Here is a 13,399-nt window from a genome sequence, read left to right as displayed (position 1 = left end):
CACGTCACGATGCGTCTGTCCACGCCCGCAGAGCGCACGGCGCCCAGGGTGACCCGAGGGTGAGCCACAGACTTTGGGTGACGACGGCGTGTCCGTGTAGGCTCATCCTTGTGCGACATACACCCTTCCGGTGAGTGATGTGGACGATGGGGAGGCCGTGCGTGTGTGGGGGCAGCAGGCACGCGGGAAACCTCTGTACTTTCACTCAGTTTTGCTGTGAACCTAAAACTGCTCTAAAACATAAAGTTCATTATAATTTTAAAAAATTAAAATCTGAAGAACAGAATCAGATAAGGTCTTGTTAACAGTCTATCACACCGATGACTCATATTGGTGGAGTGCAGTGAGGGGTACACAGAAGCACTCTAATATTTCCCTAACTTTTCCGTGGGTCTAAAATTAGTTCAAAATAAACAGTTTTTTAAAAAAGACATATCCCAAAGAAATACTCCTAAACTAAAAAAAAAGGAACTAAGGAACTGAGCACCACCTCTGGTGAAGAAAGGCACAAGCATGCCCCTAAAGTCCAAAAACAGGCAGAAGCGACAACGTACGAAAGAACCCCCCCGGATGGTCTTTGGCGACCTGCTTCCCTCCACTGTGTTGTGCAGGGTGCCCGCGCTTTCGCCAGGTGCTGCCTCGCGCCCAGCTCTCCCTGTGGGCCTGGAAGCATTCGCCTTTCCTACTCTGTAGCACGCGCTCTGGACACATCTTAACACCCGAGCCAAAGTTAGTCAATAGGCTCTTCCTATCTGCCTCCCACCCCTCCTGGCACCAAGACCCCAGCAGCCAAAGCGGCTAGGGAGCTGGTCCCGTGGAGCAGAAGGCCAGACCCACTGGCAATAACGGGAACCTGAGCTCTCACGAAGGACTCATGAGCAAGGAGAGGGGGCGGCTGGGAAGCAGCCCCGCGTGCAGGCTACCATCAGGGTATTGGCAGGAGCGCAGAGGGCGGTTTCGGACGCAGGAAGGGTGGTAACGCACGCGTGCACACCTGTGTTTGCACGAGCGCCCCCGGGCCTGCAAAGAGGGAGCCCCGCAGCATCCAGCACACACAGAGCTCAGAGCCCGGCCTCCATACGCCATCCCCCCTCCCCGAAGGGAACCAGGTTCCTGGCGAAGTGCTGGAGGGGCGGGGAAGCCCCAGAGGCTCCGGGACGCCACTCAGGCCAGTCAGACCAGGATGCTTCAACAACGAGGGAGACACTTCAAAAGGATATAGAAACCAGCTTGAAGGAGCTTCCACTGCCCACATCTAGAAATAACGAGAGTATTGATTACAACCCACTGAACACAACAGGTGTCCACGGTCCCTGCCACTGTGGTGAGCCGACAAACGGATGGACGGATGGACGGAGGAGGGAGAGCTCTTCGTATGCAGAAGACAACTGGCAAATGCAGAAGGCACCACGGGCACCTCTGATGGTGGCCACGGAGCCTGGCGGGCGTCAGCAGTGGATGCTGAGGCTGGAGGAGGGGCCTGGAACGTCTCCTTACTCAATGCCCACAAACGCTGGCGGAACCACGAAGGAGACCCTGGGGAACGTGGCTGAGCCAAGTGAACCCGTGACCATGGTGCGGCCAGCAGGAAGGTCCCCACACGCAGGCCTCCTGATGTGATGGACTCAACAACAGAGTACCCATCGAGACGGGAGGCGTCTCTGCCAGTCACCGGACCCGGCTGGAGGGTCACCTACACACGCAATCCCGTCCTCTTCGGCACTGTCCAGAACGGGGACATTCGGACAGAATCATGTGGCGTGCCAGCCGGACGCCCCACACGTCCCTGCTGGGAGCCAAAGATGCTGCCGGGTCGGGGGCAAGGTGGGAGCAGGTGGTAGGACAGGAGGACTTCCCGCCTGGGAGGCTGTGCGGCATCGTGCCAGACAGCGCCTCACAGCGCCGGCCTTCGGGGGTGCAGGATATCCCATCACAGGAAGACTACATACGGTACATACATGTAGTACACACACTCACACACACGTACACGTGAGACACGTGATGAGGTGCGTGGGATGCAACGTTCAGAACCAAGAACCTAAACTAATGGAGCTCTGTGTGCTACTCCTCCAACTTTTCTGCAGGTTGAAACTATTTTCAATTAAATGAAGCTGTATTTTTTAAAGTAAATCACTACATTCTGGGAAGGCAGCAACAGGGGCAGCAGTTTCTTGATCTTCCCAAAGGCCCACGTAAGACTTATGCAACCAGACGGCAAAACCTAAAACGAGCAGACGGTATTTAGAGCAAAGTCAGCGGAGATAAGCCTCAGGCAACCACAAGCCTGAATGGTACCACAAAACTGTGCAGGACAAGCTAGAGAAACATGAACGGGCACCACCAGGCCTGGAAACCCCAGGAGCCAGCAGGTCTTCGGAAAGGCAGGCAGTGGCTGAGGGCCTCACGCAGACAAGACCGTGAGGTGGGATATCGAAGCCGAGCGGGACAGGGGCAGTGGAGACCGAGCGCGGTCTGGGAGCACGGAGGGGAGGAGAGCAGTGCCGTGGGCCTGAGAGACAAGCAGCCGCGCCTCCATCACCATATGAAGACCACGTCAGAGGGGCTCCGAGCAGTTCACAGACGACCTCAGACACCTCCTCCTAAAAGTTCAAGAAAACTAAATTCACATGAAAGGAGAACAGGAGAGCACTAAGGCCAAATCCCACACGAGTCAGTACTAGGAAAAAGAAGGTAAGGAGGATGAATGACATCTCAACAGACAACGGAAAACACCATGAATGCGTATTAAAAAAACAGACCGAAACTGTAATGTTCTACCATAAAACAACTTAAAAGATATTAAGAAAATGGTAGCAGTCATGAGAGAACAACGTAAGCTGGAATCCGCAGAACTCAGGAGGTGCCAGAGTCAGGAAAAATTAGAAAGGAAACTGAGGAACGAAGGCCAAACCACAAGAGCAGAGCCTCGAGCCCGACAGAGGCCCTGAGGCAGGAGCGGCTTGGAGGGAAGCATGAATGCCGACAGCAAAGTCAACACAACGTCCCACAGCTGGGAGCCCCAAAGAGGAAGCCGAGTAAACCCAACAGGAGAGAAGGTGTTCCCGAATAAAAGCACACCTGAAACTGCTGTTGGAGGGACTCAACCCAGAATAACCAATTCCAAGTAAAATTAAAGACTCTTAAAAAAAAAAAAAGAATCCTTTGGGCAAAAAGAACACATGATATACAAGAAAAATAAAATTAGACCATCATCAGGCTTGAAGAGCAACACTTTATGCCGGGAATAAATATCCAAGGTAACACGGTTACGGTTCTCAAGGTAAGAAAATGGAGCCAAGGATTCGAAGGCTATCAACACAGATCTTTAGGTACACAGGACACAAACTGTCATCCACGTGTAAGAACTTGGGGATGTTGTTCCCACAAACTATCCCAAAGACTGTGGCAGAGAATGAGACTCAGAAAACCAAAAGGACTGCACGGACACCACCAGTGCTAAACACACAGTCACTCAAGGAACGAACGCCGAGGGAGGGGGAACGGGATAGAGGCAAAGACGGGACAGCTAGACCACGCACGACTTCAGCCGTGAGTGAAGATCGTGTGCAGGCTATGACAGGCCACGTCACAGCCCAGCCCACCCGAGCAGGAAGTCCTTGCTCCCACCCTGGCACCCAGCCCACCCAGCCGAGACGTCAAAAGGCCTTTCCCTGGGACGAAAGCTTTTTCCCGAGAATAAGAGCCACCCCGACAAAGCCTAAGACCAAACCTGGACAGGGAAGGCAGAGGGTGAAGGGGATTCCCACTAGGTCCCAGGGGCACCGACACCAAAATGAAAAACAAAGCATCCAAGTCCAGATACCACCTGCTGAAACAAAAACCAGCACTCTTGAGAAGACAAAGCTGGTCTCTCATCCTGTCCTCCACAATACCCAGCATCAAGCAACAATCACTAGACATGCAAAGAAACAGGAACACGAGACCCACCACTGGGGAGAAAAGCAGGGACCAGAGACTGGCGCTGAGGCAGCCCAGACGCTGGCCTCGAAAATGCACTAAATCAGCTTTTATACACAGGCCAAAGGCATGATGGCCCGGGAGATGCGCTCTCAATACGTGAGCAGACAGGGAATCTTAGCAAAGAGTCAGAAACCCTGAGAGAGACTGACTAGACACCCCAGAGGCCCAAACACCAGCAAGTGAGAGCTTCACTGGGCGGGCTTCACTCTCTGTCAACGACACAACCCTGTGGGGTCTGAAGACTTAAACCAGGAGAGACTGTCCCTGTGAGGACACAGAGAAGAAAGATGAAAGAAAACTGAACAGTGTCAGAGACCCACGGGCAACATCATCAGGTCCAACATACGTGTAATTGGAAACCCCACTCGGAAAAAACAGACTGGAGCAGAAAAAAAATTTTGAAGAAATAAAGGCCGTAATGTCCCAAATTTGAGGAAAAACACTGACCTACACATCAAAGAACCCCCAGCAGGCTAAATGTCAACAGAACCCAGTCCAAACACAACCCAAACTTCTAGAAATTGAGAAGATAATCTCAAAGCAGCCAGAGAAGGGAGAAGCAGCAGGTGTAGGGCACAAGCGTAAACCTCGGTGGGGCCAGGAAGACAACAGAGCTGCCCCTTTCACAGGAGAACAAAGGTCAAATGGATATTACAGCTGTTTCTCAGGTTTAAGAATAAGAGTTTTGCAATTTTGGGAAACATGCTCCCACCTTTTTTGTGACCTGGAATAAGACAGCCCAGCATTCAAGTGGGAGTGTCCTTGGAGGCGTGAAAGACGTCAGCAGTAAGACAGAGGTGCCCAGGGAACAGGCGAGAAAGCGCAGAGCATGAAGGGTGCCCGGTCCTTGGGCACACGTATCCTTAGTGTGTCCTTCCCGAAAATTAAATGACATCTATCTGGATACGCCCAGCTTATCCAACAATGTAGAAGAAAATAAATCTTAAATGAGAAAAACACTGTCAACCCAGAATTTTATATTCAGGGAAAATATTCGAAATTGAAGGAGAAACACTGGCCCTTTCGAGTAAACAGAAGCCGAGAGAACCCATCATCAGCGTACCACACAAGAAACGCTGGGTGCTGCCCTTCAGGCCGAGGGAAACGCTGCTAGTGCAAGCCCGGACCAGCACCGCACCACCGGAAGCCGTGACCTCGTGTCAGCGGGAAAGGCCACGTGTGCTTTCTTCTCGTAATTTACTTAAAAAACTAGTGACGATCTAAGCAAAAGTAACAACACTCCGAGGTTGGGCTTGTAACTACATCAAGATATCACCACGAACAAAACAAGAAACAAAATCGGACAAACAGAAGTGGGCAAGGGCCCCTTTCCTTCCTCCAGGCCTGCATCACGTGTGCTGCTCCAGGCCACCCCTCCGACACAGTCTGCCCGCGCTCCCTCCGCCGGCGGTCCAGCCTCGCGGCACCCGACCCCGGCCAGCAAACCTCCTCGCGGACAGAACCGCCAGCTCACGGCATCTCCACGACAAGCCGACGTGAACGTCATACAAGTATTCCAAGGAAGCGCTGCACGGAAATGTAAGAAGGCCGGTCCTCGGGCGTGTCCGCCCGCCTGGAGAGCTGAGCCAGGAGGTGCTCCCGGGCCCCACACGCCCTCGAGCACTGCTGCGCTGCGTACCTCTGTCCCCGAGCCCGGTCCTGGGGAGTCCACTTTCCGCTTCTTCCTGGGCCCGATGGCGGCGAGGGCGGTGAGGTTGGCGTCACGCTGCCGCATCTGAGCCAGCTCTTGTTGCTGCATCTTCGTGTCGAAAGAGAAACGAGACCATCATTTCATGCACGTTACCTTCTACTACAAAAGTAGCAGCAAAGGATCTTTGGAAATTGTCTAAATTAAAATTTCTTTACTGTTTTGACTATAATGGTTAAGCTTATCCTGCAATCGGAAAAATCATAAACCAAAACAGATGCTCATCTTGAGCAGCTCAGAAAATACAACAAGCTGTGTGTGTGTAAAGGCTGAAGGCACGCAATGAGAATTACTGTCACCCTGAGGAGGGCACAGAGTCTGCACCTCTGCAAACATCTCCTATCGCTTCGTCACAGAAATGCCACCTTTCCTCCCCTTTCTTTGGCTGGACGATTAGGTTACGTAAGAACCTATTCCCTCTCTCACTGTCTCTCTCTCTGTCAAATAAATAAATAAAATCTTTAAAAAAAAAAAAAAAGAATCTATTTCCAAGCATATAGTAAAGATTTTTGACTAAAAGACCTTACCTCTTTTGCCTTCTGTTTCAACCTTAATTGTTCTGGATCTTCTTGTCTGGATCGAGACTATTTTTTAAAGTAAAAACAAAAATAAATTATGACCTAAATGTCTATCATCTAACAAATGTGCTATCTTATTCACGATATAATATCCAGATCATACGACAGAACACATACTACATTTTTAAATGCTTATTTACAGCCAGAAGATGAAAATTTAGCCTGCACATCATGGTAAAAAACAACCATTATTCTTAAGAAAATCAATCCCACTGGAGAAGAGCTCAGAGGCGGTCATCACCATGCCCACCGGGCACAGGAACCTGACAGACGGTGTGCCAGGACGGCCCGCGGGGCTCTGGACTCAGGTCCACATCCCACCCACGGCCCCCTCCTCAATCACACACATCACATTTTCTGCAGGGCCGGCCCCCCAACACCGCGCTGGCCTCCCGGAGCCCCGAGTGTGCGCAGGTGCCCAGGGCAGGGAGCGGCCCTGCCGAGTGAGGTGCAGGTACTTGCCTTGGCCGCTCGCATAAGGATTTCTCTCTCCTGCTCATCTTTCCTCTGTTTTTCAATTTGGTCGAGCTGCTCAAAAAATTTGAGCTGAGCCCGGACGTCACTTGCCTGCTCGTATCTGTCATCATCCTACAAAAAGGTAAAAAAACACAGTCATAAATTTGAGAACTGGGCTGGGCAGGCTGCACACCAGCCCGCCTCCCAGAGCAAGTCCTACAGAACCTCCACGCACCCACCCCTCGTCCCCAGACGGCCTGCGTGTTAACACGCAGACAAGCGAGTGTCAGGAGAGCAGTGCTAGGGCTCAGGGGGGTTTCCACCTTACACACTTCGGTATCATTTGATTCTTTATTTTAACTGCCACTCCGACGGCACCGGCCTCACTCAGTTGGGCCCCTCTGACGAGTACTCGTGTGAGGGAGGGAAGAGGAAGGCGGACCCGGCCCTGCAGCCGGCCCCCTGGACCCTCCACAAAACAGGGCAGTGTTCCGAGTCACGGGAGCAGGTGTGAGCCAGAGCCACTCGGTCTGCAGGGCTAGCTCGAGGCCACAGGGGCACAGGGTGGAACCGGCAGAGGCTCCGCGACCTCCAAGGCCGGGCAAGCCACCTCCGCCCCAGCCCCAACCCAGGCTAGACCCCTGCTGTGCATCCTCATGCAGGCCAGGCTTCCTTCCCCAGCCGGGGCACATAGCGCCCGAGAGCACCGTGGGCTAAGAGAGGCGGCATCTCCCCCAAAACGTAGCTCCAAGAGACATTCCTGTGCCGCCCCCCACGCCTGGTGCGGGAAGAGCCTTCCCAGCAGCCCTGACTTCGAGTCCACGGCAAGCGTGGCCTCTTCGGGAGAACAGTGTGTTACCTTGTAAGAGAAGTTCTTCTGCTGAGCCGTTTCTGATATTTTTTCTACAAGGTTCTGTAGCCTCTGCTGGGTGGCGTGGGATACATAACTCACTACGTCTGGATGCAACTCCGTGATGCCGTGTTTTTTACCTGGGGGTAGGCAACACTTTACAAACGTCGCTGTTCTCTCGTCCACCGCTCAGAGCAATGTGAGGGCAGCCCAGGCAGGCCCTCCGGGTGGGAGGGGGTGGTCTACATCACTGCCACTACCTGAGAACCACTGGCATCAACCACGTCGGACACGGGCAAAAGGGGGGACAAGGCACCAGGCATGTTCGCTGGGGCCTACGTGCCCCGCCAGGGAGCCACCAGCAGAGGGCGGCTCCACGGAGGACTACAGCGACGCGGGCACACCAGAGGTCGGGGGACGGCCGGAGCGCGCCCACATACCTATTTCTAAGATTCTTCTTTGTAAAGGCGCTGGTAAGAGGAAGGTTTCGTCCTTACAGGACCGTGTCAGGGTGCCCACTAATTCAGAGTTCGTGGCTAATATTCGTGCACTTTCTTCCGACAGGTTTACTCCCGCCATCGAGGCCACATCATTGATGTCATCGTCATCCCTTCAGAGAAGAAGACAATGCTGAGCGAGGGGCACGTCAGGAGGTGTACTCAGGGGGCATAACCTAGTGGGACCCTGTGATAGAAAGCATGCGGATGCCCCTCCAGGCGTGCGTCCCAGCAGCTCCCGCCTGCCCTGCGCTGTCACCGGAACAAGGAGGCCTAGCGATCTTCTCTGAAAATGAAACTGTTCTTTTAAAGGAAGATCCGCCAGGGGTTAAAGTCGCACGACTTCTGGCGTGAGGATGTGTGCAGAGGGCTCCCCAGGCACGGCTAAGTTGAGGGAGCAAAACCCAGCAACACTGTCCTCACAGCTTCTAGGAGTTTGTTCCAAGTGAAATCTTTCTTTCTTTCTTTCAATTTATTTATTTGACAGAGACACAGCGAGAGAGGGAACACAAGCAGGGGGAGCGGGAGAGGGAGAAGCAGGCTTCCCGCTGAGCAGGGAGCCCGATGCGGGGCTCGATCCCAGGACCCCGGGATCATGACCTGAGCCGAAGGCAGACGCTTAACGACTGAGCCACCCAGGTGCCCCCCAAGTGAAACCTTTCTTAAAAAATCAAAGAGCATTAATTTATTCATAAAACAATCGCAGTTATGGAAAAGCAGGAGTACGGGGTGAAGGACTCTTTTCTTCCCGAATCACCTACGGGGAAGCTGCCAACCTGACTCCCCGCGCCCCACCCCGGAACACCCCACGTGTGCTCCCTGCGCCCAAGGGCGTCCCCTACGGAGCAGCCGGGCGACCTCTGCAAGCAGGCCGCCAGCCACGCTCACAGCCCCTCCGCGTGGCTCTTCAGCCTCCTTAGCCTGGAAGGTTCTTCAGCCTTTCCTTGGCTCTCGTGCCCGTGACACATGCAAGGCCACAGGCCAGGCGTCTTGTAGCACATCTGTGTCCCCATTTGACCGATGTCCCCTCCCCTCGTGACAAGAATGTCCCACAGCCCCGCAGAGGCTGGGTTTCCTTGGTCCCTTCCTGATGCTCTGAGCTCCAGCCCTCGGGGGTCCCTGCTGGTTTCCCCCTTCCCCCTAAGCTTCCCGTTTATTCATTCCCATGGGCTCGTGCTCTCCCGTCTCAGCCAGTGGCAGAAGCTGTCACTACACACACAGGCGGGGGGGAAAGGAGGCCCTTCCGGGCGACTTCTGTCAGCTCTGCCGCGGGCCCATCCACCCCAGCACTGCTTCCTGACCTAACGAGATGCACCAGCTCACACTGCAGAGACCCCAGAACCAGCCCTTCTAAGGTGTCTGGGTCATGACAGCAGAACAGCTCTCAGAAGACACGGTCTGAGCGCTGGGTGTGCTCACCACCACCCAGCGCCTCCAGTGCACAGGGCAAGGAGCTTTGTCTCCTTCCCCCGATGTGTGTCCAGACACTGAACCCTGAGCTAACCCAGCACCGCAGAGACCGTCCTAACAACTCCCTTCCCCCACAGAAAGACAGCAGGGTTCCCAGTGGCCTTTGCTCTCTTACTTCTCTGACCTGCAGATGGACCCCCTCCCCGCCCCACCGGGCGCCCCCTCCGTGCCAGGCCGCCCAGGCACAATGCCCTCCCCACCCCGCTGACGCCAACCCTGCTCCACCGGCCAACAGCGCTTCAGGGATGCCATCTGGGAGGGGGCAGCCCTGTGAAAACGCCCGAGACACGCGCCCTTTCCTGCTGCTTCACCGTTATCCACATCAGCTCTACGGCCTGTGTACCGCGTGTCCCTGACACGTAGCCCCTTGCCCGGCTGCTCGTCAAGAGCCCACAGTACAGCATTTCTGGAAGTTTTAAAGTTAAAGAAGGGCAAGTGAAGCATTCTGCTCTACAGCCATGAGGTTTCAGAACACTGAGGCGCGACATCACGGCGACAGGTTTTCTACTAGTTCGTACACTAAAGAACACTGGTTTACTCCCTGCTACGTGTCCGCAGCAAACCTCCCCGCGCTAACTTTGAGGGAAAACGTGCACACCAAGGTCAAAGTGAAGCGTGAAAGAACACGGTATCGAAATTAGAGCGGCTGGCACCACGCAGGCAAGGCCAGCCCTGGGACACAGGCTCCCGCCCCGCCCCGCGGCCCGCGGTCGCTCCGCTCGGCGCGTGCAGGCCCACTCCTTACCGAAACGAGCCTCCCCCGGGCTCCTTGAGTTTGTTTTTCTGCGCAGCAGCTGCTTGAGCCGAGACGGCAGAGAGGGCTTTGGTTCCAGGGAGCACGGCGGGCTTCACCACGGGGACTGCAACACAAGACACCGATGGTATACCCACCAACTCGCTGGGGCACACTCTGCAGCAGCCGCCGCAGGCTCTGCTGGGAGTCGCCGCCGCCGCTCCGGTCCCTGGTGGCCGGAGGGGAGGGTACCACCGCTCACCGGCCATGATGAAGCCGGTAGAAACGCCGGACTCATAGGCCACAGAATAGCCTCTCAAACACTTACTCTCCTGAAACTCATCGCGCTTTTTCAAGTGCAGGAGAGGCTTGGGACAGAAACCAGCAGCGCTAACCGTATCTGACTCTGGGCCCCCTGCCCTGACCGAGGCCAGGAGGCGATAGCCGCACAGGGCTCCACGTGCAGGTAACGGCACCAGACGGGGGGCCCTCACCTGGCTGCAGCTGGTTCAGCTGGATCTGCTGGGGTGCAGTGAGCACGATGCGGCTGTGAGGCTGCCGGAGAGCGACCATGGGTGTCTGCGTCAGCGTCACCTGGGGCGGGCGGATCAGCGCTCCGGGCTTGGGCGGCTGCTGGATCACCTGAGGCAGAGCCGCGGGCCCATCAGCACGACCCCCCAGGGCCGCCAGCACCCGTCCCCGGCCAGGGCCCCGCCAGGACCGGGACACCCGCGTCAGGCGCCACACGAGAGGCAAGTTCTTGGGGCAGATCTGCACGTGGGGCCTGAGGTCCTGAGGTCGTTGCAGGGAGGAGGCAGGCTGACTCAGCGGTCCGGCATGGAATATGCCTTCCCCCCCAAATCTCAGCGCAGGGGATACATTGCTGGGGGCTGCAGGGCACGTTTTCTCCACATCCGTCTCTAAGAGGTGTGCTGCCTTTTACACCGGGGGGGAGGTCAGATTTCCCAAGTCCTGCCCTGAATTCCACACTCAAGGAAGAGCTTCTCCGACCGCCTCTCTATGGGGACCTGCCCGCACTCACCACCCGAGGCTGAGCTCGGGGAGACGCCCCCAGAGCAGAGTCCAGCCCCGGCCATGTCCCTGCTACCCCTTATCCCAGGCCTGTGCGGCGCGGCACCGCCCTGCCTGGAGCCCTGTCAGCTGGAGCGCGCTCCCGCCTCTGCCCTGCTCAAGGTGCCAGCCACCTAAGGCCCTGTGACCAGCCTAGCGCCGCGCCCTGCCCAAGCAGCGCTCCCCGAGCTGCGCTGCGACACCCTCTCTGGGGCAAGAGAAACAATTGTTTCTAAATGTTACAAAGGTGACCTGCTGCATATGCCCTGGACTACGGGACTCTCACTGCGGGGACGGGGCAGTGCTCTGCTACCAAACTATCTCGGCAACGAAAACTCACACCATAAAGGAGAGTCAAGACAGCTATCGCCTCAAGGTATGCGCGTCAGGTTTTGCCATAAACTCAGGGAAAAGCCTCAGGTTTGCATCTCTACAGGCTTCGAGGCAGGGAATGGGCCAGGCTCGGGCCTGATCACACTGCTATCCCCCCCAAACAGGCACAGCATGTCTGGCAGGACCAGGGAAGCGGAATGTAGAAATGACCCTGCTGGTCAGGACAGCCTCTGACCATAAACCACAAATATGGGTCAGGTCGTTCACAACCACGCACTAAGACTCAAACCTTTCAAGGAAAGACGACTACCTACCGAGAGACCGCACCGTTTACGTAAATTAGCCCCAGTGGTGAGGGCAGTCCTGTACTCACAAATCTCTTCCCCTTGGCGCGAAAAAGACATGAGGGACCCCTGACTTCTCACGCACACCTTCGCCCCCCCACCCCCCGCACCGAAGTTCCCAGCCCCGCAGGTGAGATGCTCTCATCCACCAGTCAACGCAAAGACAGAGGCTTTCACCCGAGCAGGTGGGCAAACAGCCTAACGGACTCTGGTCGCTCACTCGGTTATTAAGTGGCCGCTACAGTAAAATACATTCTACAGCCCGCTATCAAGTGACAAGGGAGCCTGAGCTGTGCAGGTTTTTTAACTGCAGAGGAACTAAATCCCCTTGAAAGTTAAAAAAAAAAAAAAAGTCAATTGCCTTTCTATGTTTGGGGAGCCCAGCTGCCCAGCACATTTGAAATGCAACTCTTCCCAGCAAAGACCTCCCCTTTTGCAGCTGCAGAACTCAGAAAACTGGACCCACACGGTAAATCACCCATCAGTACCCTGCAGCTTTATCTCACTGAGGCCCAAACAGCAGCTGCAGGGCTGGGTTCGAGGCCGTGAGACAAAAGGCCCGGCACCCTCTGCCTGAAGCACCATCACCAGGCACACACTGTTTCCTGTCTTGGGGCCATTGCTCCTAATCAAAGGTAACACCCCGCTAAAGATCCACCACAAACACACCGTGTTCATTTAAACCACAAATACCTGCAAACGATACGGGTAACAGGCCAGTGGGTTAAGAGCCAACATGCTTATTTCATCTTCCTGAGAACTCACTCACCAACTTGCAGTGCCGCCGCCTCTAGTTCATGCCTGAACTACTCAGGTAGCACCCACACTTCCCCGGTGGGAGCTTTCCTGCCTACTGGGAGGAGGCTTCCCTGCGCCGTGGCCAATGTGTTCAAGAGGCGGGCGGGGGGCGGGGGGGGCAGGCAAGGCTCTCGCCTTCATACCAGCGGCGTGGGCTGCCCCTGCTTGCCAACGCCAACCTGTGTGGGCTGCGTGAGGCTGATGACAGGGGGCTGGAGAGCGCTGCTCACGGTGGCCGCCGTCTTCCCGGCCGTGCGCTGGACGGAGCTGCTCAGCACCACGGCCGTGAGCGCGGTGGTGGCCTGCGAGGCGGGCGGCGGCTGCTGCTGGCTCTGCTGGATGAAGGCTGCGGAGTCGGGGGTCAGCTGTCTCAAGGCGGGCAAGCTCCTCTGGGCGGAAAGACAGACACGGGGTCGGCGGCGGCTCGGGCACTGGGTTCCTTCCTCACAAACCCAGAAACTTGCAACTCTTGAGAAACAAGCCTCAAGCTCAACCAGGCCGGTTTTAGAGCCTTGACATCTCTACCCTGATGTTGGTGACGGCATCTGGCACTCACGGGCCCCAAGCCCGACATCAGCGA

The 13,399-nt window shown here is 55.7% G+C and overlaps 1 protein-coding gene across 1 annotated transcript in view; it reads right to left on the bottom strand.

Moving 5' to 3' along the window:
• The window catches only part of TAF4 (TATA-box binding protein associated factor 4), a 68,422-nt gene that overhangs the window by 9,779 nt on the left and 45,244 nt on the right, over positions 1-13,399 (bottom strand). The window contains exons 7-14 of the mRNA XM_006744624.3: positions 12,963-13,208; positions 10,768-10,915; positions 10,286-10,400; positions 8,014-8,183; positions 7,583-7,713; positions 6,730-6,855; positions 6,217-6,273; positions 5,621-5,740 (exon numbers count right to left, since the gene is read on the bottom strand). Of these exons, the coding sequence (XP_006744687.2) occupies positions 5,621-5,740; positions 6,217-6,273; positions 6,730-6,855; positions 7,583-7,713; positions 8,014-8,183; positions 10,286-10,400; positions 10,768-10,915; positions 12,963-13,208 (1,113 nt within the window). The remainder of the gene's footprint in view (positions 1-5,620; positions 5,741-6,216; positions 6,274-6,729; positions 6,856-7,582; positions 7,714-8,013; positions 8,184-10,285; positions 10,401-10,767; positions 10,916-12,962; positions 13,209-13,399) is intronic.

This window comes from Leptonychotes weddellii, chromosome 10 (genome assembly GCF_054177405.1).
Source record: "Leptonychotes weddellii isolate Sample4059 chromosome 10, ASM5417740v2, whole genome shotgun sequence".
Lineage (NCBI taxonomy): Eukaryota > Metazoa > Chordata > Mammalia > Carnivora > Phocidae > Leptonychotes > Leptonychotes weddellii.
Note: the sequence above shows the minus strand (reverse complement) of the source record. Positions and strands in the feature narration are given on the sequence as shown.